The 27,599-nt window shown below is 40.7% G+C and overlaps 1 protein-coding gene and 1 long non-coding RNA gene across 7 annotated transcripts; one reads left to right on the top strand and one right to left on the bottom strand.

Moving 5' to 3' along the window:
• Positions 1–92: 92 nt before the first annotated feature.
• On the top strand, positions 93–27,599 carry FAM200B (family with sequence similarity 200 member B). 6 transcript variants are annotated; one of them, XM_045474491.1, is made up of 7 exons: positions 12,694–12,835; positions 22,235–22,572; positions 23,021–23,168; positions 23,419–23,531; positions 23,658–24,753; positions 27,131–27,252; positions 27,379–27,599. In XM_045474491.1, exons 5-6 carry the CDS (start codon positions 23,755–23,757, stop codon positions 27,209–27,211), a joined length of 1,080 nt encoding a protein of 359 aa, XP_045330447.1. In that variant the 5' UTR covers positions 12,694–12,835; positions 22,235–22,572; positions 23,021–23,168; positions 23,419–23,531; positions 23,658–23,754; the 3' UTR covers positions 27,212–27,252; positions 27,379–27,599. The 6 variants fall into 6 exon arrangements, 5 of the variants coding, with proteins under 5 accessions (XP_045330446.1, XP_045330445.1, XP_045330448.1 ...); XM_045474490.1 differs by lacking the exon at positions 12,694–12,835 and adding an exon at positions 93–183 and having other exon boundaries at positions 23,419–24,753; XM_045474489.1 differs by having other exon boundaries at positions 12,692–13,205; positions 23,419–24,753.
• On the bottom strand, positions 4,717–12,560 carry LOC123596154. The gene is made up of 2 exons (XR_006711563.1): positions 12,301–12,560; positions 4,717–5,835 (listed from the first exon to the last, which is right to left on the bottom strand). It is a non-coding gene; the product is annotated as an uncharacterized LOC123596154 (long non-coding RNA).

The raw sequence follows: 27,599 nt of genomic DNA, 5'->3' as shown, positions 1-27,599 counted from the left end.
GCGGGGCTCGAACTCCCGGACCATGAGATCGTGACCTGGCTGAAGTCGGACGCTCAACCGACTGTGCCACCCAGACGCCCCCATAATTTTTTTTTTAAAGTGTGAAGTGAAAACAGTATTCGAACTCAACTTGAACGCTGAGTTGAACATTCAACTGAACATTGGCTGAACCTGGAATGTAAGGTAATGACTATATGGAGAAAAGTGTTTTTTTAAATTTTTTAACAGAGCTTATTTGTTTTTGAGAGAGGGTGTGTGTGCGAGTGCAAGCAGGGAAGGGCACTGAGAAAGAGAGAGAGAGAGAGAGTGACAGAGAATTTCAAGCAGGCTCTGCACTGATACACAAGACTCAAACCTACGGACTGTGAGATCATAACCTGAGCTGAAACCAAGAGTTGGATGTTGAACCGACCGAGCCACTCAGACACCACCAAAAATGTTTAAACAGCAAAGCTTTACTTCATCGAAGTTACATTCTTCTTCTTCCTTTTTAAAATTTTTTTATTTTTAAGCAGTGTTTATACCCAGTGTGGGGCTCAAACTCATAACCCTGGCATGAAGAGCAACATGCCCCACCAACTGAGCCAGCCAGGTGCCATCATTCAAGCTACATTCTAAAAAGAAAAAAAAGTACAGAAGATTATAATAAAGATAATTTGATTTGTGGGCTTATCAAATAATTGCTACCTTAAAATGAAAGCATAAGATCTTTACAATCAAAAAGCTACTTGGAAACAAGCTAAAATTATTTTTTTTTTAATTTTTTTTTCAACGTTTATTTTATTTTTGGGACAGAGAGAGACAGAGCATGAACGGGGGAGGGGCAGAGAGAGAGGGAGACACAGAATCGGAAACAGGCTCCAGGCTCTGAGCCATCAGCCCAGAGCCTGACGCGGGGCTCGAACTCACGGGCCGCGAGATCGTGACCTGGCTGAAGTCGGACGCTTAACCGACTGCGCCACCCAGGCGCCCCAACAAGCTAAAATTATTGATGAAGAAAAGGAGAAAAATACATTCAAGTCCCCAGTCTAATTTCTTAGTCCACCATTGTTACTGATGAAACTTTACTATCATCATGAAAGCATATTGTGAGACAAAAGAAAGAGACTCACATGCTTTCTTTGATCATATTTGGATACAGTATGTATACCTTTAAGTCTCAGCTAATTAATTAAAATCTCTGCAGACAGCACAGCTTATTTATTTACTATAACAATTAGAAGCAATAGTTCTTACTGTAGTCTGTAGATTTCAAAATCCGATTTGATGAGAACAAATTGCATAACACTTTGATATATGTAGCAAGATCAGTTAGTACAGATCTATGTCGTTTAAATATTACATTGCACAATACCACCTCACACTTGTCAGAATGGCTAACATTAACAACTCAGGCAACAACAGATGTTGGCAAGGATGCGGAGAAAGAGGATCTCTCTTGCATTGCTGGTGGGAATGCAAACTGGTGCAGCCACTCTGGAAAACAGTATGATGGTTCCTCAAAAAACTAAAAATAGAACTAGTCTACCACTCAGCAATTGCACTACTAGGCATTTATCCAAGGGATACAGGTGTGCCATTTCGAAGGGACACATGCACCCCCATGTTTATAGCAGCACTATCAACAATAGCCAAAGTATGGAAGGAGCCCAAATGTCCATCGATGGATGAATGGATAAAGATGTGGTATATATGTACAATGGAGTATAACTCAGCAATCAAAAAGGGTGAAATCTCGCCATTTGCAACTACGTGGATGGAACTAGAGGGTATTATGCTAAGTGAAATTAGTCAGAGAAAAACAAATATCATATGACTTCACTCATATGAGGACTTTAAGACACAAAAACAAATGAACACAAGGGAAGGAAGCAAAAATAATATAAAAACAGGGAGGGGGACAAAACATAAGAGACTCTTAAAGAAGAACAGAGGGTTACTGGAAGGGTTGTGGGAGAAGGAGGGGCTAAATGGGTAAGGGCCATTAAGGAATCTACTCTTGAAAACATTGTTGTACTATATGCTAACTAACTTGGATGCAAATTAAAAAAATAAATTTTAAAAATGCCAAATAGGGGTGCCTGGGTGGCGCAGTCGGTTAAGCGGCCGACTTCAGCCAGGTCACGATCTCGCGGTCAGGGAGTTCGAGCCCCGCGTCAGGCTCTGGGCTGATGGCTCGGAGCCTGGAGCCTGTTTCCGATTCTGTGTCTCCCTCTCTCCCTGCCCCTCCCCGTTCATGCTCTGTCTCTCTCTGTCCCAAAAATAAATAAACGTTGAAAATAAAAAAAAGCCAAATAAAATAAAATAAAATGAGGAACAAAGGCACTAAATAAGTAAATAAATAAATAAATAAAACACTGTACAAAACTGAATTGTATTTATTTACAGGAGATAAGATTGTTGGGTAATGTAAATTAAAAAAAAAAAAAAAAAAACTTGTGGAAAATCCAACATAAGAATAGACAATAGTATAATGAACACCCTCATGTACCTAATACCAGGCTCTAATAATTGTCACCATACTGGGGCGCTTAAAAAATGTGCAATCCATTCTAAGCTTAAAGCTTAAATAACAAGCCACAGATCAGTTTTTTGGTCTCCAGTGTATATCCATCTGCCTGAAAGACTTGACTTCCTTTAACATTTCTTGTTTAATAGATCTGCTAGTGATGAATTCTTTCAGCTTTAGTCTGGAAAAGTATTTTGCCTTTGTTTTTAAGATATTTTATTTTTATTTTTATTTATTTATTTATTTATTATTTATTTATTTTTAAATGTTTATTTATCTTTGAGACAGAGAGAGACAGAGCATGAGCAGGGTAGGGACAGAGAGAGAGGGAGACACAGAATCCAAAGCAGGCTCCAGGCTCTGAGTTGTCAGCACAGGGCCCAACGCAGGGCTTGAACTCATGGACCATGAGATCATGACCTGAGCCGAACTCAGCCACCCAGGCGCCCGTTTTAAAGATATTTTAAATAAATCTTATGTTTTACCTAAACACTTAAATAAATACTTATCTTTAAATATTCTTTTTCTGGGCATAGAATTGTAGGTTGACAGGGCTTTTTCTAATACATCATGTATACTGACTTTTACAATTTGTTTCCTGAAAGAAATCGGATTTCATCCTCGTCTTTTAACTGTTTCCAAGTTACTTGCAAATAGTGTCTTTATCCTCTTGTCTCTCTCACTTTTTTTTTTTTAATCTCTCATTGGTATTAAACAATTATGATGTGCCTTGGTGAACATTTTTGCATACTTCTTGTCCTTGGGATTCATTGTTCTTGAATCTGTGGGTTTATAGTTTTCATCAAAATTTAAATACTTTTTAGCTATCATTTCTTCAAATAGGTTCTTCAAATTCCTTCCCCACACCTTAGTCTATTCAACATATTGGATGCTTTTAAAAATTTCTGTTACCTTGCATTGTTTCCATTGACAGGTCTTCAAACTCATTAATTTTTTTCTGCTGCAATATCAAATCTGCCATTTATTCCAACCGGTGTTTTATATTTCACATATTATACTTTCTTTCTAGAAGTCTGGTTGGTGTCTTTCCATCTTCCATGTCTGTCTACTTGATTTTTGAACAAATGGAATAGTTACAGTATAATGTCTGCAAATTCTAACATACTTGTCCGTTTCAATTGATTTGACTCATCATGGGCCCTATTTTCCTACTTATTTACATCTTTGGTAGTTTTTGACTGGATGCTAAACATTAGGAATTTTATCTTTCTGGGTACAAGGTATTTTTTTATTTCTACAAATCTTTGCTCTGGTCCAGTTCCTTGGAAATAATTTGATGCTTTCAGGTCCTGCTTTAAACGCAAGGCAAGACAGAACAGTGCTCGGCCTAGGACTAATTACTCCCCACAACAGAGGTGAAACCTTTCTGTATACTCTACCCAATGCCCTGAGAATGAGGAGGTTTTCTTTTCCAGTCTGTCTTGTAGGAACAGACATTATTCCCAGACCTTTGAGCTGCTCTATTACTTTCGGGTGGTTTTTTCCTCAGCTGCATATGCTGATTAGTACTCACCTAAAAACTCAAGAAGAGTCCTTCCAGATTTCTAGAGCTGTTTCTGTGCAGCTCTCTTCCCTCTAATGGTCTCTGCTGCAAACTCTACAAGGACTCTCAGCTCTGTCTCCTAAGATTTCACCAGGCTGTCTCTGTTTCCCCCCTCCCTGTGCAGTGGCCTAGAAACTCTCCCAAGGCAGTAAGCTGGAGCAATCATAGAACTCACCTTGCTTCCTCTCCATGAGGGCTCACATCCTTCGTTGCCTCCTATCTTGAAAAACAGCGTTTCAAATATTTTGTCTATTTTTTACTGTAGTGTCCTGTCTCAAACTTTTAACCATCATGCCTCAGAAACAAACAAATACACACACAAACAAACCTTTGATACATTCAAGAAAAATATCTGGATAGATTCACTCGCTTTCTAAAACTCTGAATCAGAAAATCAATTACACTCGAGAAGAACATAAAACATTAACACTTTTCACAAACACTGAACAATGATTATGAGACATTGGCTTTATCATTCTTTTGCATGAAGACTGCTCATTAAAAAAACAGAATTACTATAGCACTTATTAATACTTTTAAATAGTTAATCCAATTAAAAAAAGAAACAGGGTTAATAGTGTATCCGACTGGAACAAACTCCTAAAGACAGCACACTCATCACATTAAATAAAATGTCGCCCAGTTTTTATTTGCATTGTGTTTATTTGGGATTATCTCTCTGTTGTATTTACACATTAGTGAAATTGCATGGGATATTTTTTTTCTTACAAAGGGATCATTGCATGAAACTTTTCAGTGATATAACCTTCTGTTCTCCCTATCAGCTTACATATTTCTATTGTGTTAGGAAATAATCAAGGTAATGGCGCTTAACGATGAATTAATTTGTCATATACCTACAACCATTGTTTTTGCAAATTCCCATCAGTTCAACTGGGAGTTACTAAAAAAGAAAACAGTGAGTCTGCCACTGCAGGCTACTTTTACATATCAGACAGATGACGCAACTCTAAGATAGTTCAGTGAAGTGTAACCAGGCTTATAGAAGATTTTTTCACATCACTGATTTCAAAGCATCTGTTCAGTTATATAAGCTGTAGAAGAATGTGACTTCCTTCTAGTTTTCTTATATTTTGTTACATAACTCATTTTCTTCAAATTAGTATTAACTACACCTAATATTTATAGGACAAAGAAACTAAAATGGGAAACAAAACATACTAGTACAAAAAGAAATGAGGAGGGACACCTGAGTGGCTCAGTCGGTTAAGGGTCCAACTCGATTTCGGCTCAGGTCATGATCTCACGGTTCTTGAGTTTGAGCCCCTCATTGGGCTCTGTGCTGACAGTGCAGAGCCTTCTTGGGATTCTCTCTCTCTCTCTCTCTCTCTCTCTCTCTCTCTCCCTATCTGCCTTTCCCCAACTTGTGGTCTCTCTCTCTCTCTCAAAATAAACAAACTTAAAAAGAAAAACAGAATTCTGACAGGATTGCAAATTGGTCCAATTACTTCAGAAAAACACGTGAGTACCACTAGTTAAGCTGCACACCGACATACTCCCATCTAGCAATTCTACCTGTATTTGTTTGCCAGAATTGCCATAACAAAAGTACTACAGACGAGATGGCTTAAACAACAGAAATTTCTTTTCTTGGTTTTGGAGGCTGGACTTCTGAGGATCAAACTGTCAGCAGGTCCGGGTTCTCCTGAGGGCCCTTTTCTTGGCTTGTACGTGTCTTCTTCCAGTGTCCTCACACGGCCTTTCCTCTCTCCATGAGTTCTCTGTATGTTCTAACTGCCTTCTGTTATCAAAACACAAGTCAGACTGGATTAGGGCCCCCTCTCAAAGGCCTTATTTTAACTTAATTATTTCTTTAAAGACCCTGTCTCCACATACAGTCCCATTCTTAGATATCGGGAGTTAGGGCTTCAACATATGAATTTCGGAGACACACAGTTCAGTCCCTAACACTACCTCTAGGCATTATTAGCCAGAGAAATTTTAGCACATGTTTGAGCATGCTGATGGCAGTTTAGTTCATAATACTAAAGAGACTGGATAATTCAAGTGTGCTGTCTTTCTAAAATTTTTTTTAATGTTTATTTATTTTTTAGAGAGAGAGAGACAGAGTGTGAGTGGGGGAGGGGCAGAGAGAGACACACAATCTGAAGCAGGCTCCAGGCTTTGAGCTGTCAGCATAGAGCCCGATGTGGGACTTGAACCCACGAACCATGAGATCATGACCAAAGCCGAAGTCAGACACTTAACTGACTGAGCCACCCAGGCGCCCCAAGTGTGCCCTCTGTCTAAAACGTAATGCTGTACCATCTAGTAGTGAACAAGAATGAGCTATAGCTACATGCATAAATTTGCACTTCAGATTCTTACCAAGAGTATTAAGTGGAAAAAAAAAGCACTTACAAAAGTGTATATGTAATATAATTCCATTTATATTAAGGTGAAAAAAGGCAAAGATAAGTACTTATGTGGGGGATACATCTACGTAGCCTTAAAACTATAATAAAGTAAACTCTAAAGAAAAGAAAGCCAATCAACAATAGCCAAAGTATGGAAAGAGCCCAGATGTCCATCAATGGATGGAAGGATAAAGATGTGGTATACATACAATGGAGTATTACTCAGCAATCAAAAAGAATGAAATCTTGCCATTTGCAACTATATGGATGGCACTAGAGGGTATTATGTTAAGCAAAATTAGAGAAAGACAAATATATGACTTCACTCATATGAGGACTTTAAGATACAAAACAGATGACCATAAGGGAAGGGAAGCAAAAATAATATAAAAATGGGGGGGGGGGGGGAAACATAAGAGATTCTTAAATATGGAGAACAAACAGAGGGTTACTGGAGGGGTTGTGGGAGGGGGAGGGGCTAAATGGGTAAGGGGTAGTAAGGAATCTACTCCTAAAATCATTGTTGCACTATATGCTAACTGGGATGTAAATTTAAAAAATAAATTAAATAAAAATTAAAGAGAAAGTCCCACCAAAAAAAAACCAAGAAAAGAAAAGAAAGGTAATTAGTAACACAAAATTCACGATAGGGTTTCCCCTGGGAAGGAAAGAAGAGGGAATACATTCAGAAAAAGGCATAAGAAACTTAACAAAGGTACCTCAGCATTCCATTTAACTTAGATGTTAGGTATATGTGTTCATTTTATTATTCTTTCATGGAGTAATAAAAAATGTATCTGATCTTAATTCCTGGTTTGGAGCTCAAAAAACCTTGGCATTTCCTGAGAGATAGGAATGTCTTGTTATTCTGGAGTCCCTTTCAACTTTATGTGAGTTTATGGTAATGAGGGGACTCGAGCAGGGGTTGGGCATGTGAAGACCTTAGATTCAGGATGGAAACTGGTCAGCTGAAAAACAATCAGGTGATTACAGGGCAGGAATTTTCAGGCCTATCACCCTTTTTCCAAGTAGGGGAGAGGAACTAGAGATTGAGTTCAAATAGTCAATTATTTAATCAAACATATCTACTCAATGAAATCTCATAAAAAACCCTGAAACAACTAGGCTCAAGCTTCCAGGTTGGTGGATACACAGATAGGCCGGGACAGTGGCATACCCAGACAGGTCATGGGAGCTCTGCACCCCCATGCCTCCCTTACTTTGCCCTATAGATCTCTTCCATTTGGCTGTTTCACTGCATCCTTTACAATAAAACTGTAATTAGTAAGTACATCACTTTCCCAAATTCTGTCAATCATTCTAGAGAATTTTCATACCTGGGGAAGGGGTGTGGTTGTCATGGGTATCCCCAAAATTTGCAGTTAGCTACATAGAAGTGGAAGCAGTTTGGGGATACCAGAGACTTGTGGCTGGTGTCCTAAGTCAGGGCAGTCTTGTGGGACTGAGCCCTTGCTTGACCTGTGGCTCTGCTCTAATTATACTTACATTATAGGATACCAAGTTGGTATCAAAGGATTGCAATTGACTTTAAAAATAAAGGAGAGGGGACGCTTTGATCTTGGGGTAGGGAATTTGAGCCCCATGTTGGGTGTAGAGATTAAATAAATAAACGTTAAAAAAATTTTTCAATATTGCTATTGAAATAATGTATCTTTATTTTTTTTTATTTTTTTTTCAAGTTTTTTATTTATTTTTGAGAGAGAGAGCATGAGTTGGGGAGAGGCAGAGAGAGAGGGAGACACAAAATCTGAAGCAGACTCCAGGCTCTGAGCTGTCAGCACAGAGCCCGATGCAGGGCTCGAACTCACAGACCTTGAGATCATGACCTGAGCTGAAGTCAGACACTTAATAGACTAAGCCACCCAGGTGCCCCTGTATCTTTATTTTTTTAATGCTTATTTATTTTTGAGACAGAGAGAGACAGACAGACAGTGCAAGCCAGGGGGGGGGGGGGGGGGCAGAGAGAGAGAGAGAGAGAGAAGACACAGAATCCAAAACAGGCTCCAGGCTCTGAACTGTCAGCACAGAGCCCAATGAGGGTCTCAAACTCAGGAACCATGAGATCATGACCTGAGCCGAAGTCAGATGCTTAACTGACTGAACCACCCAGGTGCCCCTGAAACAATCTATCTTTAAATGAGGTATATGCATGTATCACACACTCTCTTCTCTCACTTATATATTATATATTTAATAAGGAAAAAATTCAACTACCTGCATTTAAAATCAATAAGACACCGTGAAGTAGCACATACCTTTAACCATGGGGCAATCGTTACCCAAATGTTCTAAGTCTTGAAAGAGCTGGGATTGCCTGTATCCTCACATCTAATCTTTTAGCCTAATAAGAGCTTCATTCTTTTTATGCACAAAACATTACCAATCTGGCCTTTTTCCAGCTTATTTCCCAAGAATTTACTTAGAATCTGGCACACTAAAAACCCAACTTCATTGCTATTTGCCTCAGTCCTGAAAAAAATACATAAATCAAATTATTCCCAGGTGGCATTATAATGACAACCATTTGATTTTCCCCAGGTTCAGAATTCCAGAATTCAATAATAATTCATAAGGCAGCCATAATTCATGCAAAAAAAGTATGTTAATTTCATGCATAGGTTTACTAAATATATATTTGAGTCTCAAAATAAACTTTACCTGAAATAATATTTGCCAAATAACAAGAATGCAATAATTTTTGGATCAAAAAAAAGTCTTTGATCTTCTTAAGTACTCATTTAAATATATTTGCCTCAAACTGGTTCCTAAGTTTTTTAAATTAAAGCTAGCATTACAGGGGTGCTTGGGTGGCTCAGTCAGTTGTGCACTGAGCAGCTGACTCTTGCTGTCAGTACATGATCTCACGGTTCATGAATCAGGCTCCGTGCTCTATGAGATTGAGCGACCCCCTACTCCTCCCACACTCACACTCTGTCTCTCAAAATAAATAAACTTAAAAAAATAAGGTAGCATTTGAAAAGTAAACAAATTAAACCTAGTATTATACAATAAATTGGCTTTTGATTATAATATTTTATCATAGAAAATATTTATAAGGTGACTTTCATAGGACATAAATATGTGTGTATATACATATACCATGAACTTACTTATCATCACATATAAATTTAGACCCCTGGGAGCTGTCTTTTCTCTAAATTATGCAAGCTCTTGGGGTGCCTGGGTGGCTCAGTTAGTTAAGTGTCCCACTTTGGCTCAGGTCATGATCTCGTGGTCCGTGAGTTTGAGCCCCACATCGGGCTTGCTGGTGTCATTGCGGAACCTGCTTTGGATCCTCTGTCTCCCTCTCTCTCTGCCCCTCCGCAGTTTGTCCTCTCTCTCAATAATAGAATAAACACCGAAAAATAAATAAATTTTATAAGCTCTTAAAGCTTTAAACCCATTAATTTTTTTAAGTTTATTTTGAGAGAGAGCAATCCATGGAGGGGCAGACAGAGAGGGACAGAAAAATCCCAGGTAGGCTCAGCGTCGTCAGGGAGGAGCCCAACACGGGGCGGAACTCATGAACCTGAGCTGAAATCAAGAGTTGGACATGGGGCACCTGGGTGGTTCAGTCGGTTAAGTGGTGGACTTCGGCCCAGGTCATGATCTCGCGGTCTCTGTGCTGACAGCTCAAAGCCTGCCGCGTCGGTCTCTGTGCTGACAGCTCAAAGCCTGGAGCCTGCTTCAGATTCTGTGTCTCCCTCTCTCTGTCCCTCCCCTGTTCATGCTCTGTCTCTCCCTGTCTCAAAAATAAATAAACGTTAAAAAAAAAAAAATTTAAAAAAAAAAGGAAAGAAAAAACCCACTGGTGTCAATTCAACACTGCCTTTTACAATTACGCCTTCCTATAATACAGCAATTTCTTTTCTTTTTGATGAATTGTTTATCATTGTAACTCATATTCCCACACTGTTCAGGATTTCACTTACAATTTTCTTTTCTATCATAAAACATCCTCTCGGTTATATTCCAGTGGTTCCCAAACCTCCTTCTCCTCCTCAAAACAAACAAACAAAAAAAAGGAATACCTCTCATCCTTGGCTGCTGGGAGTGTAGAATGGACCACTCTATGAAGGGCAGCTGTCAGTACTTATCACATTTACAAATCCCTTTCCTATAAGGGGCGCCTGGGTGGCTCAGTCAGTTAAGCTTCTGTCTCTCGATTTCAGCTCACGTCAGGATCTCAAGGTTTCCTGAGCTCCAGCCACCAGTTGGGCTCTGCACTGGCAAAGAGGAGCCTGCTTGGGATTCTCTCCTTCTCCTCTCTCTCTGCCCTTACCCCACTTATGCTGCTTCTGTCTCTCTCAAAATAAATAAACTTAAAAAAAAATTGCATTTCCTACCTGACCCAGTTCTCTTCAGACAATCTGACAGTTACCTGTGCAAATGTAGGATACGACATGTATTCATTAAAATATTGTTTCTAGGGGACCTGGCTAGCTCAGTCCGCGGAGCACGGGCTCTTGATCTCAGGGTTGTGAGTTTGAGCCCCACCTTGGGTGTAAAGAATAAAAAAAATTGTTTTGAATATGTAAAGGCTGGAAACAAGTGTGTACATATAGTGGATTGGCTACAAATTGGAGTATGTCCACAAAATGGAATTATGTCACAGCTAAAAAAAGAAAAAAAAAAAAGAGGAAATGTAACTAGACAGTGATAAGGAATATCCAAAATATACTATTAAGTGAAAAAAGCAAAGTGCAAAACAATGCAAAAAATATTGAAGAATGGAGGGAAATAAGCATGCATAGTCATATTTGCTTGTATTTGCATGAAGACTGGAAGGATAAACAAGAAACTGATTAAAAATGGTTACCTTTAGGGGCGCCTGGGTGGCTCAGTCGGTTGAGCCACCGACTTCCGCTCAGGTCATGATCTCACAGCTTGCGAGTTCAAGCCCTGCGTCGGGCTCTGGGCTGACAGCTCAGAGCCTGGAGCCTGCTTCTGCGTCTGTGCCTCCCTCTCTCTCTGCCCCTAACCCACTCGCATTGTCTCTGTCTCTCTCAAAAATAAAGAAACATTAAAAAATAAAAATAAAAAAAATGGTTACCTGTAGAAGACTATGAGGGACAGTACTGGTGGGGACTAGGAAGGAGCATTTCTTCTGTGTAGTTAGTGCTTGTAAAATATTTACTGATTCATGTCGTGTGAAGTATGAGTTAAAATAAAAACTCCTGCACCTAACATTTTTTTCTATTTCTTAAAATCATAATAAAAGGCAATAAATAAATAAAAGGCAATAAACGGGCGCCTGGGTGGCTCGGTTGGTTAAGCGGCAGACTCTTGATCTCAGCTAGGGTCTTGATCTCAGGGTTGTGAGTTCAAGCCCAGAGCTGGGTCACCACCACCACAACCCCACCCCCCTCCACCCCCCCAACCTCCCCACTACCCCCACCACCGGTACTGGGTATAGTCTACAAAAAAAAAAAAAAAAAAAAAGGCGATAAATATATCAACCTGAAAAGTCGCTGTAACAAAGATGCACTTATTTGCACTGATTTTGTCAAGAATTTAAAAGTGTGTTTTGTTAAAATCATTACAGGGCAGAAACATAAATATGTACTTATGTATGTATTTTAAGCCTACTTTAATGAAATGAAGATGTATGTTAAAAGTCCGTGAGCTGTTAACCTAAAGAGACACAAGACTATGATCATTAAATACAACATGGGTCTCTAAACAAGTAAACCAGGTAAAACGGTACTAAAATTCAAAATTCCCTACAATCGTCTTACGAAGACCGTCAGGGGTAGCGTGCGCTCAAGGGCCACTCGAGGGTCCCGGGAGCGCGGGGGGACGGCGGCCGAGGCTGGGGCCGCGCTGACCTTGCAGTAGGTGCGGCTCAGCGCCACCTCGAACTTCGCCTGGTTCTGGTGCGGCTGCTGCGCCAGCTGAAAGGCCTCCTTAACCGACAGCAGCTTCTACTCCGCCCCCATGGCGCCGTGACTTGGCTGGGACGAGCTTCGTCTGCACAGAGGTACTGCGGCCCCGACAGACGGCGGGACCAGACAGACTGCGGGACCAGACTCCAAATCCGCCTCCGGCTCCGATCCGCCCGCAGCTGAGCACCCAGGGCGGGGTTACCGCCAGAGCTTTCAAAAGAACTCCCGCGGGACAAGCAAATACCGCGAGACTACCGCGACACTGCCGGGAGGCGAAAATTTCGGCCCTGTCCGCCGTTTTGCGCGTGCGCAAAGGGCCGAGCCAGTGTTGTTTTTTGTTTTTTGTTTTTTTTCCCGGCTGGAAGTGAGATGTTTGTGAGTGGTGAGGTTAGGCCGGAAGTGGTGTTGCGTAGAGAATGGGACGAGCTGAACCGCCGCTCGTCGAGCGAAGCGGGAGGCTTGTGGCGCTGGGCTGGAGGTGAGAAGAAAGGCAGACTCTGATAGGGATGGACCAGAGTCTGCTAACGGGAGATATCCCGGGTTTCATTGGGGGAGGCACCTTCTGCTTTCGCACAGGGGACGAATTGAGGCCTCCCGGGGCGAGAGGGACAGCAATCCAGGGTCTGAGCGGAGCTATTCTAGGGTCGGTTGGAAGAGGCAAGCTGAAATTCTTAGAAGGCCTAGTTGGGCCCGAGAGGACTGGAGAGAAGTCAGGAATCCGCTGGAAAGAGGATAACATGTGAATATACCTGAAGGTGATACCTGCAAGTTCCTACCCTTAGGATCTAGTGTCCTACCTAATGAGTGCATCGAGGCAATACGGTAAACGAGAGTACAAGAGACAGAAGGTAATTTTAGGTTACGGGTTATGAGACAGATCTGCAGTGTCTTCAGGAGGGAATCAAGCCTTACATGTCCTTTACAAACGTAGAATATTTTATACAGACAAAAGTATAAATCATACATTGTGTACTCGCCACCTAACTGCAGAAATAAATTACATAAATTCCTTGATAATATAAATTGAAATCCTTTGTCTGACCCACGCTGTCTCATTCTGTTCCCTCTTGCCCAAGGTAACCACTCTCCCAAGCACTTTTATGCTTTAATTTTAACAACATATATAGTAATGTTTTGCATAATTTTAACAATCAGCAGTGTATATATCCTTTTGTAGCTTGCTTGTTAACTTACGTTTTTAAGATTTACCAGTGTAACGTAACTCTGGTTCATTCATTGTAACACCTGAACAGGTATTCCCTTATATTAATTTTTCAGTATTTATCCTTTTTTTTTTTTTTTTTTTTTTGCTCCGTATGCCCAGTGCCTGATACATTGTAAGTTCCTAAATATTAGTTAAGTGAATGAATGCTGTAGCATTTGAGCTAAATCATTTAAAGAATGAATAGGATCTCAAATGACTTAAGGATATTCCATACAAACAGAATACTAGTCAGAAGCAGAATCGTGGAAGTGCATGACAAATTTCAAGAACTGTGGTAGTCTTAGAGCTTAAAATATAGAATTGTATGAAGGATAAGATGAGGCTTAGATTTAAAGAAATTGTCCTGGGGAGAATGCACTAGCTCAGAACCATTAGAGGTTTTTGAATTGTGAGAAAACTGATCAAAACTAATTTTTGTGAGTGCCTGGCAATAAAAATAAATGAAAAGCTGTACTTTTATTTTTATTATTACTTTTTTAATGTTTGTTTTTGAGAGAGATGCAGAGCACAAGTGGGGGTAGGGCAGAGAGAGAGGGAGACACAGAATCTGAATCAGGCTCCAGGCTGCACAGAGCGGGACACCGGGCTCGAACTCGCAAACTGTGAGATCATGATGTGAGCCGAAGTTGGGCACTTAACCAACTGAGCCACCCAAGTGCCCCAAAAAGCTGTATTTTTAGAGGATAATATTCATAACACCATGGAGATATGTCTAAGATGTAAGAATTAGTGTCAGGGAATTAAAGATCACCTGTTACGCTTACAGCAAGAATGATCATTGCATTAAACATATAAGACAATCATGCATACTTGCTTAAAATCCTGAAACGTTTTCCTACACCATTCATTCATAGCCCCACTTTCCTGAAGAACTGTTTCACACCTTCTGTCAAACTTGCAACATTTTCTACTTCTGTGTTCCACCTAGCTGACACCTTGCTGATATCTTGCCGTCCTGTTTCAGTTAAAAAAGGACTTACCCCCCTGGAGGCCTGGCAGACTGAGTCAGAAGAGCTTGAGACTCTTGATCTCCGAGGTCAGGAGTTTGAGCCCCACATTAGGGGTAGACATTACTTAATAAAAAAATAAACTTAAAAAAAAAAAAAGGAAGGGGTTTCCCAGGCTTTCATTACCACTTCTACCAGGTCTATACCCTAATACATTCCCTCTACTATTATTGTAGGTGAATTGTCTGATTTAGGAGAGGGAGTACGCTCTTTAAGAATGCTTTTTGAGGGTGCCTGGGTGGCTCAGTCTGTTGGGCATCAGCCTCTTGATTTTGGCTCAGGTCATGATCTCACTGTGGGTCCAGCCCTGCGTTGGGCTCTGTAATGGCAGTGTGGAGCCTGGTTGGGGTTCTCTCTGCCCTTCCTCACTCCTGTGAGCATGCTCTCTGAAAAATAAATAAACTTAAAAATACTTAAAAAAATTTTTTTTAATGTTTATTTTTTCGAGAGAGAGCAAGAGACAGAACTTGAGAGGGGAAGGGCAGAGGGAGACACAGAATCTGAAGCAGGCTCCAGGCTCTGAGCTGTCAGCACAGAGCCCGACGTGGGGCTCGAACTCACGGACCATGAGATCATGACCTGAGCCGAAGTCGGACGCTTAACCGACTGAGCCTCCCAGGCACCGCCCCCCCCCACCAAAGAAATACTTTTTTAATTCAACAGTCTGAAGCATAGCCAATTATAAACTCCTGAGAGGATTGGGTTGAAATAGGAGTAATAAAAATATTTTAAAAAACAATGCTTAAATGACAGTTGATTTTGTCTAAAAGAATAGTAATACAAACTTATAAGTGAGATACTAGTATTTTACGTGAGTTATTTTTAGGTAGATTTAGGTGCTAAGCTTTATAAACTAAATCTAAATAGTTTACATGTATCTTTGTATAGGACCCTTCTTTCTGCTACTTAACATTATAAGCAGTTTATTGTAAAATAGGGTATCTTTGATTATCCTATTTTAAAGAATATGTTTTACTAGCCTTTGTCTTACATGTTACCAAATTGTTCAAATATAGTTTGGTAATTTATTTTTCACTGACTGGTAAAAATAGTGTCATTCATTCTCTCGTTTATTTCAAATACATTTACTGAGTACCTACCATATGACAAACACATTCTAGGAACAGGTAGATAAGATTCATTTGTGCAAAATCAGTAACCTGAAACTACATCACATAACTATGTTAGTGCATCTTGGTATATAAGGAAACTTCCCGTACAACTAGTTGGTCAACTTAATTGAAATTCTGTCCTAAAGGATGGCTACGCTATATGCACATCTGATTAAAGAGCATTATTGCTCGGAAATGACAATGGTCAACCTCAATATGTCTATCTTAAGCATCAGTGCACACGTTTATGATCTTTTAAGTTTTGGCCATGAAGGGATCTGTCCCAGCAGAGCCCATTTGGGCCGTAGAATTACACTGATGTACTTGCCCATGTTATGTATAGTATGTGTATGCTCTGATGTACATTGACTCCTAATTACGAATATGTCTCTTCAAATTAAAATTCCCCAACTTATGGTTAGACCAAAAACAGGTTTGAGCCTATCCCCCAAAACTCCTATGACTTCCCAGTAAGAGAAGTTAAACAAAAGGAGGGCAGACAAAAGACTTTGTAGCACATTTAGCCCCTTTTTTCTTTAGCTGTATAAGGTAAATATCTATAAAATACCTGGGGGAACATGGCATATTTTATCCTTAAAATTGTAATGGCTTGTGGAGCATCTGGCTGTCTCAGTTGGGAGAACATGCTATGCTTCATCTTGGGATTTAAAGTTCAAGCCCCACGTTGGGTGTAGAGATTACTTAAAATCTTTAAAAACAACAACAACAACAACAACAAAAACCGCTAGTGATTTGAGATTTCTTGGAGGGGAAGAAGTATTAAAAACAAGAAAGCATCCTTACTGGAACTTTTAACTGAGAGGAAGACTCAATAATTGTTCTCTTTCACCTTTTAAGGGCAGCTATGTATCTAAGTCAGATTGCTTTTAAGGCTACTGTGATTTCCCTCCAACTCTTCTTATTCATTAAAAAGAAATCTAGATGCAGTTGAGTTTCCAACAGTTTAGTTCTGGTTTAAACATCGATGATATACACTGTGCTCTGACATCCAAGAGAAATAAACTCTCTAGTCCTACCAACCTATCTTGGAAGACAGGACATAAGAAAAGCTTTGCCTTTTTCAGACCATGGTGAAATATTTGGAACATGCCATCTTTCAAGGAAACCTCTAACCAAGATTAAGTCAAGGCATCTACCAGTCCCCGAATTCTCTCCCAGATGCACATCTTTTTAAGTATAGTCTGGTACTGTATACAGTAGATTTCTAGTTACTTAGGCTACTTAGCCATCATTAAAGCATTTATAATAACTAGCCAAGTTGATATTCCCAAGCCCCATCTAAGGCAACCAACATCTAAAATTGCCACCACTCTAATAAACCCTGACCTCTGTCCCTATCTGTAGGTCTTCCTGAGGGCACCAACCCTTTATATTACTATAAACAGAAAACTATGCCAAGAGAGTGCTAGCCTAGAGACAAGGTGATGCATTTTGTGCTGTTGCGTATTACAATTTCATCCTACTCCTACAGCAACACCCGTTTCCTCAGTGGCCTCTCCTGCCACTTCCCTGGCACCTTCCTGAAGCTGCATTCCAGCATTGCTCCAGGGTGCCTATTAAAGCTTTTCGTAAAGTTTCAGCCCTTAAATTCGAGATTTAACATTTGTCCAATGCTAAACTGACCAAACAGGACAGATTTCTCTTGACCAGCTCTTCACATCCCTGTTTCTCACTGAATTATGCCACATAGTGTGACCCATCTCACAGCCATCTTTATTCCTGCCTGTACCTCCAGATCTGTACCCTTCAGTTCTAACTTGCTTCTGTTTTCTGACATTTCATATCAGAGACCAACAAGGCACCTGAGTAGCATGCTAGGCCGTTAGGACTCATGAGATCCTTGAGTAGTCCCTTTGGCATTTGAAGTCGAAGAAGAAGAATCAACAACTACACTTTGTCTATAATGTGTAATCTGTGTCCACAATTATGGTGTGCTCCAGCAACAAAAAGATACACAGCCTTTGCTGATATCCTCATTTAAAATGCACCCGTATGGGGGCGCCTGGGTGGCGCAGTCGGTTAAGCGTCCGACTTCAGCCGGGTCACGATCTCGCGGTCCGTGAGTTCGAGCCCGCGTCGGGCTCTGGGCTGATGGCTCAGAGCCTGGAGCCTGTTTCCGATTCTGTGTCTCCCTCTCTCTCTGCCCCTCCCCCGTTCATGCTCTGTCTCTCTCTGTCCCAAAAATAAATAAAAAAAACGTTGAAAAAAAAAAAAAATTTAAAATGCACCCGTATGTACAGTCCAGCAGATTCCTTTGTATTTACCCACAGGAGTTGAAAAGTTATGTTCACACAAAAATCTGCAACTGATGTTTATAGCTGCTTTTTTGATAATTGCCAAAATTTGGGGATGCCTAGGTGGCTCAGGCAGGTAAGCGTCCAACTTTGGCTTGGGTCACGATCTCACCATTCATGAGTTCGAATCCCGTGTCAGGCTTCACGCAGGCAGTGCGGAGCCTGCTTGGGATTCTGGCTCTCTCCTCTCTCTCTCTGTCGGCCCCTCCCCCACTTGTACATTCTCTCTCAAAATAAACAAATAAACTTAAAAAAAAAATTGCCAGGGGGCGCCTGGGTGGCGCAGTCGGTTAAGCGTCCGACTTCAGCCAGGTCACGATCTCGCGGTCCGTGAGTTCGAGGCCCGCGTCGGGCTCTGGGCTGATGGCTCAGAGCCTGGAGCCTGTTTCCGATTCTGTGTCTCCCTCTCTCTCTGCCCCTCCCCCGTTCATGCTCTGTCTCTCTCTCTGTCCCGAAAATAAATAAACGTTGAAAAAAAAAAAATTAAAAAAAAAAAAATTGCCAAACCTTGGAAGCAACCAAGAAGTCTTTCAGTAGGTGCATGGATAAATAAACTTATATCCAGACAATGGAATATTATTCTGTGGTAAAAAGAAATGAACCATCAAGCCATGAGAAGACATTAAGGAACCTTAAATATGTATTACTAAGTGAAAGAGGCCAATGTAAAGATGCTTCATACTGTAAATTCCAGTTTATGACATTCTAGAAAAGGTAAAACTGGAGACATTAAAAAAAAAAAAATCAGTGATTACCAGGGATTGGAGGGAGGTAGAGATGAATAGGCAGAACATAGGATTTTTAGAGCAGTGAACATATTCTGATATCATAGCGATGGATACATGTCATACATTTGTCAATTATTGTCAAACTATTGTTAATAGTAAAGTCCATATAGGTATAATTAATGAAGTCTCACAGAAGAATATCACCAAGACTATAGCCTTTTCTTTATAGACTTTTCTGACATCTTTTTTGCTCAAATTTACCGTTCTCTGTGATGCCTCTTTCCAAGCTGGCTTTATAGTTGAAAGGGTAGGTCCCCACATAAATATAACAGCAATAGGCTGATGAATATTGATGGCATATAAATAATGTATGGCTCATTTTTTTAAAATTTTTTTAATGTTTATTTTTGAGAGAGACAGAGACAGAATGTGAGTGGGTTAGGGGCAGAGAGAGAGGGAGACACAGAATCCAAAACAGGCTCCAGGCTCTGAGCTGTCAGCACAGAACCCGATGCAGGCTCGAACTCGTGAGCCACGAGATCCTGACCTGAGCCGAAGTCCGACGCTTAACTGACTGAGCCACCCAGGCGCCCCTGTATGCTCATTTTTGAGAGCCGCTTGATATTCCTTATACCCATACCTTGCTTGTGTCCTAGTATCAAGTCTGCTCTTTCACTCAGGTGAAGAATTGGTGGTAGTTAGAAAGGAAAATACTTAGGGGCGCCTGGGTGGCGCAGTCGGTTAAGCGTCCGACTTCAGCCAGGTCACGATCTCACAGTCCATGAGTTCGAGCCCCGCATCGGGCTCTGGGCTGATGGCTCAGAGCCTGGAGCCTGTTTCCGATTCTGTGTCTCCCTCTCTCTCTGCCCCTCCCCCGTTCATACTCTCTCTCTCTGTTCCAAAAATAAATAAACGTTGAAAAAAAAAAAAAAAAAAAAAAAAAAGAAAGGAAAATACTTAGTGTGTCCCCCTAATCAGGGGATTCTAATATTTCTCTCAGGTGAGTGGGGGAAATCTGCTCACCAGACAAATAATAAGTAATCTTAAGATAATGTGTATTTCAGCTTTAACACTATGACTTCCTGGAAAAACTCAAGGAATGCAGGATTTATACTAAAAAATAACAGGCCTTATGGGGACAATGGGATTAGCACCAAACTATATGACTTTGTAACTAGAGCAATAACAAAAATGATTCAAAACCTCTTCAGGATTTATTTTAATCAGGCATGATAAGACACACAGACACAGAAATGTCACACAGTAGGAAGTTTTTATACACCCAGATCCCTAGAGGCAGGACATAGAGCATGCCAAGCCATGCAAGGGGCCACAGGGGGAAACAGGAGGTTTCAGGAGGCAGAGGGAGCAGAAGGGAAACTGCAGAAAAGCCTGTATTGTGGAAAAGCCTGGGTATTTTCTAGGACAGAACCAGTGAGGCAGGATGAGCTGGCTAAGCAGGTTTAAAATTGGGTTTTTGATTGATTTCAACAGGCTCTAGGGCATAGGGACTGTTCCTAGTTGTCAGATACCTGGCTCTGAGATGACTGGGGCGGAGGGGAATATTGCCTGAGTTTAAGAGCCTGATTGGGGTGGGCTGGGGTGTGTGTGCAGGTGGGGTGGGCTCTAGAATGGTGAGTTTGCATATGAAAGTTGTGTTAACTGGTTGAGCTGGTTGCTATCTGATGAGTTGTTTGCCATCTCTAGAGTAGTTTTGGGGGATGCCCAGTCCCTCTCTGATTCGTGAGAACCCAGATGCCAGAGTGCATCAAGAATACAGATAATAAGAAAATATTAATGTAAATGATTCTAATAACAGTTATTCACTCTGTAAGATGTTGAATTTTTTTTTTTTTTTATTTACTTATTTTGAGAGAGAGCATGTGAGTGGAGGAGGGCTAGAGAGGGGGAGAGAGAGAATCCCAAGCAGGCTCCACACTGTCAGCACTGAACCAGATGTGAGGTTCAAACTCACAAACCGTGAGATAATGACCTGATCCGAAAGCAAGAGTTGGACACTTAACCGACTGAGCCACCCAGGTGCCCTTAAGTTGTTGAATTTCTAATAAACACTACAGTAAGTATAAGGCTTTACCTCCCTCCCCCAGAAGGGCGGAACAACTTGATGCAATGCTATGTAAGAAAGTGCTGTGTATGACACTAAAACCCAAATAACACCAAGGTCAAAGGGCAGTGCAGTGAGCACAGGTTTCCCCTTTGAAAATAGGGCATTCCTGTGAAATCCCCTGCTTTCAGAAAGTTGGTGTGAGGCCACTTTGCTTTTACCAAAGACCTACGTTAGTATGGTAATGGCTCTTTTCACAAAAGTGAAAATCCCTTTGGATTTCTTTCAGTTAGCAAAAACAGCTATCAATGTAGGTCTGCCCTAGAAGTGAAATGGCATAACACAGCCTTTTAGAAAGTAGGGGATACCTGTGCTTCTACGATGGATATACCCAAACTGAACTGGGAGGAAGTCTAAAGTGGCAGATGAACCATGGGCCTCCATGGCTCGCTGTATTCAGCTTTATTAAGTGTATTTTGCAGTTTCTGATGCCAACTTCCAGGTTTTACAGACATCATTTTTTCTTTTTTTATTAAAAAAAATTTTTTGGGGCGCCTGGGTGGCGCAGTCGGTTAAGCGTCCGACTTCAGCCAGGTCATGATCTCGCGGTCCGTGAGTTCGAGCCCCACGTCAGGCTCTGGGCTGATGGCTCAGAGCCTGGAGCCTGTTTCCGATTCTGTGTCTCCCTCTCTCTCTGCCCTTCCCCCGTTCATGCTCTGTCTCTCTCTGTCCCAAAAATAAATAAACATTGAAAAAAAAATTTAAAAAAAAAAAATTTTTTAGGGGCGCCTGGGTGGCTCAGTTGGTTAAGCGTCTGACTTCGGCTCAGGTCATGATCTCACAGTCCGTGAGTTTGAGCCCTACGTCGGGCTCTGTGCTGACAGCTCAGAGCTTGCAGCCTGCTTTGGATTCTGTCTCCCTCTCTCTCTGCCCCTCCCCTGCTCATACTCTGTCTCTCTCTGTCTCAAAAATAAATAAAAACATTAAAAAAAATTTTTTTTAAATGCTTATTTACTTTTGAGAGAAAGAGAGACAGAGACAGGGCGTGAACAGGGGAGGGGCAGAGAGAGAGAGAGAGAGAGAGAGAGAGAGAATCCAAAGCAGGCTCCAGGCTCTGAGCTGTCAACACAGAGCCCGACTCGGGACTTGAACTCACGGACTGCGAGATCACGACCTGAGCTGAAGTTGGATGCTTCACTGAGCCACCCAGGCACCCCTGACATCATTGTTTCTATTTACCAATCTTGGTTTAGGTCATTTGTCTTACAGAAATAGACCTAAGCTGATACGACATAGTGATGAGAAGAGCTTTAGGCCTTTTGCTTCAGGACCCATGATCTTGGATATCCTGAAGGTTGCCATAGCTGGCAATAATAACCTCTGTATTATAAAGTTTTAATGTCATCTCTCTGCTCTTATTCCCAGGCCAAGGGTGCAGTCCAAGAAAGTTCTACAAATATATCATCAGGTCCAACTTGGTAGTTGACCTAGCCATGGAAAGCAGCATTGGATCCTCACTGGGTCAGACCATAACTGACATTCTTAAAAACTCTTCCCATCATAAAGTATCAAGAACGAAAATGTAGGATATATACCTACCACTTCAAGAAAGCTCCTGTACCAGCCAACAGCCTAACAGATTAGCTAGCTGCTTTGATCATCAAGCAGACGTACTCAAGCTCAGCACAGCACAGGAAAAATCTCTCTATGAACATTTTTCACATTCTGTGTGTGACCTATTAGCAGGTCATGAAATCAGTTCTGTAAGTCACAGTGAAAGTTTTTTTTAAACAGTAAAATATATCAAGTGTTTTGTGTGATTCCTCTGCCAGAATTGTGCTACCAGGAATACTAAGGTCAGTTTCAAGATCTGAAAAGAAAATTAACTAATGGATGGCATATAATGAATAGAATGTATACTGGCTAAGAAATGGCTTTTCAAGCATTTGTCCACTGGTGTCTTGTTTCGTTTTCATAATAATAAAGTTGGTGAGCAGTCTAGTTTATGTTCCCGTGATTTACAACTAGATGTGAAGTCTGAGATGTTCAACTGAGATGCATTTGCAAACTATATTTTTTGGGAAAGATGTTATCTAGGCTATATATATATATATATATATATATATATATATATATACACAATTTTTTTCGTGGCATTTAAAACATTTTAATTAGCATTACTTTTAAAATGGATCCTATCGTTTTTAAAAGAAAGAGGAAAAATGAAGTGAAGTGTGCAGACACTTGTTCAAGTTCAGCTGCTGCACCTGGAAATGTGAATAGTGACCATGATGAGAGAAATACTGACTGTAATCTGCAAACTTCAACCTCGTTTGAGCCACATTTCAAAAAGAAAAAGGTAAGTGCAAGACGTTATAATGAAGATTATTTAAAATACGGTTTTATCAAATGTGAAAAACCCTTTGAAAATGACAGACCTCAGTGTGTTATTTGTAATAATATTCTTGCAAATGAGAGCTTAAAACCTTCTAAATTAAAAAGGCACTTAGAAACTCAGCATGCTGAACTTACTGATAAGCCTCTTGAGTATTTTCAAAGAAAGAAAAAGGATGTAAAGTTGTCTACACGATTTCTTGGTTGTCCTACAGCTGTTAGCGAGAAAGCCTTATTATCGTCGTATTTGGTTGCATATCGAGTGGCAAAAGAGAAAATGGCTCACACGGCTGCTGACAAAATAATTCTTCCAGCGTGTTTGGATATGGTGCGTACAATTTTTGATGACAAATCGGCTGATAAATTAAAAACGATATCTAGTGATGATATAATATCTCTTCGAATGTGCACTATTGCGGAACACTTAGAAACAATGCTTCTTACCCGGTTGCAGACTGGTATAGACTGCGATCCAGCTCGATGACAGCACCGATCTGGGGAGCGGCACGACACTCTTAGTTTATGTCAGATACGCGTGGCAAGAAGATTTCATGGAGGATGTTTTGTGTTATTTAAATATAACCTCACACCTAAGCGGGTTAGATATTTTTACAGAATTAGAAAAGTGCATTGTTGGCCGATATAAATTAAGCCGGAAGAACTGCAAAGGGGTTACAAGTGACGGAGCAGCAAGCAAAACCGGAAGACACAGCAGAGTAATTAAAAAATTGCTAGAAGTTACTAATAACGGCGCTGTGTGGAATCACCGTTTTATACATCGTGAAGCTTTAGCATCCAGAGAAATCCCACAGAATCTCTTGGAAGTACTGAAAAACGCAGTGGAAGTTGTTAACTTCATTAAAGGAAGTCCGCTAAATAACCAGCTTCTTGAAACATTTTGTTCAGAGATTGGAGCTAATCGTACCCACTTACTATACCATACCAAAGTTCGTTGGTTGTCTCATGGCAAAATACTAAGCAGGGTTTACGAACTCAGGAACGAGATCCACCTTTTTCTTACTGAAAAAAAATCTCATTTGGCAAGTATTTTGGAAGATGACATTTGGGTGATGAAATTGGCATATTTAACAGATATTTTTGGCATTCTTCACGAACTGAGTTTAAAACTACAGGGGGAAAATAGCAATATATTCCAACAGGTCGAACGCATCCAGGGATTCCAAAAGACACTATTGTTATGGCAAGCGAGGCTTAAAAGCAGCCGTCCCAGCTACTACATGTTTCCAAGATTTTTGCAACATATCGAAGAGAACGTTATTAGTGAAAACCTTTTGAAAGAAATAAAATTAGAGATGTTGGTGCATCTCACTTCTCTGTCTCAAACTTTTAACCATTTCTTTCCAGAAGAGAAGTTTGAAACGTTAAGAGAAAACAGCTGGGTGAAAGATCCCTTTGCTTTTCGAAACCCAGAATCAGTAATTGAGTTAAACTTGGTGCCTGAAGAAGAGAGTGAATTACTGCAGCTCAGTTCCTCATGTACATTGAAGACTGACTACGAAGCATTAACATTATCGGCATTTTGGATTAAGGTAAAGGAAGACTTCCCTCTGCTAAGCAGAAAGAGTGTCCCGCTTCTGTTACCATTCACGACAGCCAGTTTGTGCGAGCGTGGGTTTTCAGTCCTGACCCAGTTACAAGCAAAGGAAAGAAACGGGTTGAAAGGTGCAGCAGATATGCGGGTGGCACTGTCCTCCTGTGTTCCCGACTGGAGCGAACTTCTCAGCAGGCAAGCACACCCGTCACCTTAAGTGAATCTTCCCTGATTTGTGTTCTTGTGTTTCTTATTTTGTGACATTTTTCTATGCTGAATTCAGATGCTAACATAGCATTGTATGTGGTAACTTGGTTTTTATTTTTGGCATATTTAAATATTAATGAAATCATAATGTAACTTTCCATTCTTTGACCAAAACTTTAATGAACTTCTGTTAGAGGCCAGGAAGTTTTCTAGAGACATTTGGGATGCAAAATGAAGAAAGCAAAGATCATTCTGTAGTGGAACTTCGTGGAACTGGCAGGGAGAGAGACAGACAGACCATAAATAACCCTTAAAATATTTTAAAGGTAATAAGTGCTATAGAAACAGCAATAAGAAAGAAGGCTCGGGAACTGTTATATGGGCACCAAATCATGAAGGGCTCTGTAGACCATCAAAGGGCCTCTGGGTTTCTGTCTGAAATGGAGAGCAGTTGAAGGATTATGCAGAGGAAAGATGTGATGTGAATTAGGTTTTAAAAGATTCACTTCATAGGTGCCCAGCTGGCTCAGTCAATAGAGCATGTGCCTCTTTTTTTTTTATTTTATTATTTTTTTTAATATTTATTTTTTTTTTTAATTTTTTTTTTCAACGTTTATTTATTTTCGGGACAGAGAGAGACAGAGCATGAACGGGGGAGGGGCAGAGAAAGAGGGAGACACAGAATCGGAAACAGGCTCCAGGCTCTGAGCCATCAGCCCAGAGCCTGACGCGGGGCTCGAACTCACGGACCGCAAGATCGTGACCTGGCTGAAGTCGGACGCTTAACCGACTGCGCCACCCAGGCGCCCCAATATTTATTTATTTTTGAGACAATGCGAGAGACAGAGTGCAATCAGCAGAGGGATGGACAGAGGGAGACACAGAATCTGAAGTGGGCTCCAGGCTCTGAGCTGACAGCTCAAACTCACAAACCGTGAGATCATGACCTGAGCTGAAGTTGGACGCTTAACCAACTGAGCCACTCAGAAGCCCCTAGAGCATGTGCCTCTTGATCTTGGGGTTGTAAGTTTGTGCCCCACATTGGGTGTAGAGATTACTTAAAAAAATAAAATAAGATGAAATAAATAGAAGACTCTGGCTGACATTTTGAGAATAAATGGAATTCAACGTTAACTTCCCTAAAGAGGATTTTCCTAACCCACCTTAGTTTTTGTTCCATTATTCCCTTTGTTTCTTTTCTTGGTAGTGTATCATTTGTAATATTTTTATTTATTTGATAACTAATTCTGTCAATCTGCTACCCTGGAACGAGTGCTTCATAGGAGCAGAATTCATGTCCATTTTGTATGATACACAGTAAGTGGGGATGTAATGTACATCTAATTAACAAATAATGATCTCTAACATCTGTAACTTGAGGTTGTATTCTCAGGAATAATTATTAAATGTGTGGCAAAGTCTCTTTTACATTTTTAAAAATATTTGTTTATTTTTTTTTTTATTTTTATTTATTTATTTATTTTAACGTTTTTATTTATTTTTGAGACAGAGAGAGACAGAGCATGAACGGGGGAGGGTCAGAGAGAGGGAGACACAGAACCTGAAACTGGCTCCAGGCTCTGAGCTGTCAGCACAGAGCCCGACGCGGGGCTCGAACTCACGGACCGCGAGATCATGACCTGAGCCGAAGTCGGCCGCTTAACCGACTGAGCCACCCAGGCGCCCCAATATTTGTTTATTTTTGAGGGAAAGAGACAATGTGCGAGCACGGGAGGGACAGAGAGAGGGGGACAGAAGCATACTCTGCATGGACAGCAGTGAGTCCAATGTGGGGCTTGAACTCCCCAACCTTGAGATCATGACCTGAGCTGAAGTCTGATGCTTAACTGACTGAATCACCCAGGTGCCCCCCCCCATTTTTTTTTTTTTTTTTAACATTTTAAAATCTGATTTGGTCAGATAATCTCTATAAGCATTCAAAAATGGCATTGATTGATATGGCTTCCTCACATTGTTGCTGATAATTAAGCAACTTAAATTGCTTAATATGTGTTCCTCAAATTAATTTCAACTTCTGCCTTTATATAGTCACTGATTCCAGTGGGTGGTGTTTCTCTTGGCAAGGGCTCTCTCTAAAATTGTAAAGGTGAGCAATTCCTTTCCATCAGCTACCATGCTTAGCATTCTTGTAATATTTGTGTTTTCAGATTTTGTCTTCTATTGAAGGTGATTTTTTTACTTGCCTTTTTGGTACTCGAAATAAAGTGTTGGAATACAGTTCCCCATGAATATCTCACATGTCTGCTCAGTGTGGATTCTCTGAATGAAGGTATTTGCATCCACATTAAGAATGTTTGTAAAGGGAGACAGTTGAGGATCATGAAGCTAGAGACATACCAGGGAAGTAAAGATAAAGCCTTCTTTCCCTCCCCTGAGTTGTTTGCTTGCATTCCAGAGTAATGGATAATCTCCCTGGAGACGAGGATGGGAAGATATACCAGCAACCCCACAAAACCCTAGAGTCTAATATCATGCAACCCACTGCATGATGGAGAGGTGACATCTGATCCTTACCATGTCACGCTGTGGGAGTTGGGGTATGGGGAGCTAACAAACAAAACTGATGTGTCTGCTTCTTTTTTTTGGCTGTGAGTAATAAATTGTTTCTCACTCAAA

Source organism: Leopardus geoffroyi, chromosome B1 (genome assembly GCF_018350155.1).
Source record: "Leopardus geoffroyi isolate Oge1 chromosome B1, O.geoffroyi_Oge1_pat1.0, whole genome shotgun sequence".
NCBI classification, from domain to species: Eukaryota; Metazoa; Chordata; class Mammalia; order Carnivora; family Felidae; genus Leopardus; species Leopardus geoffroyi.
This window is presented reverse-complemented; position numbering and strand designations above follow the sequence as displayed.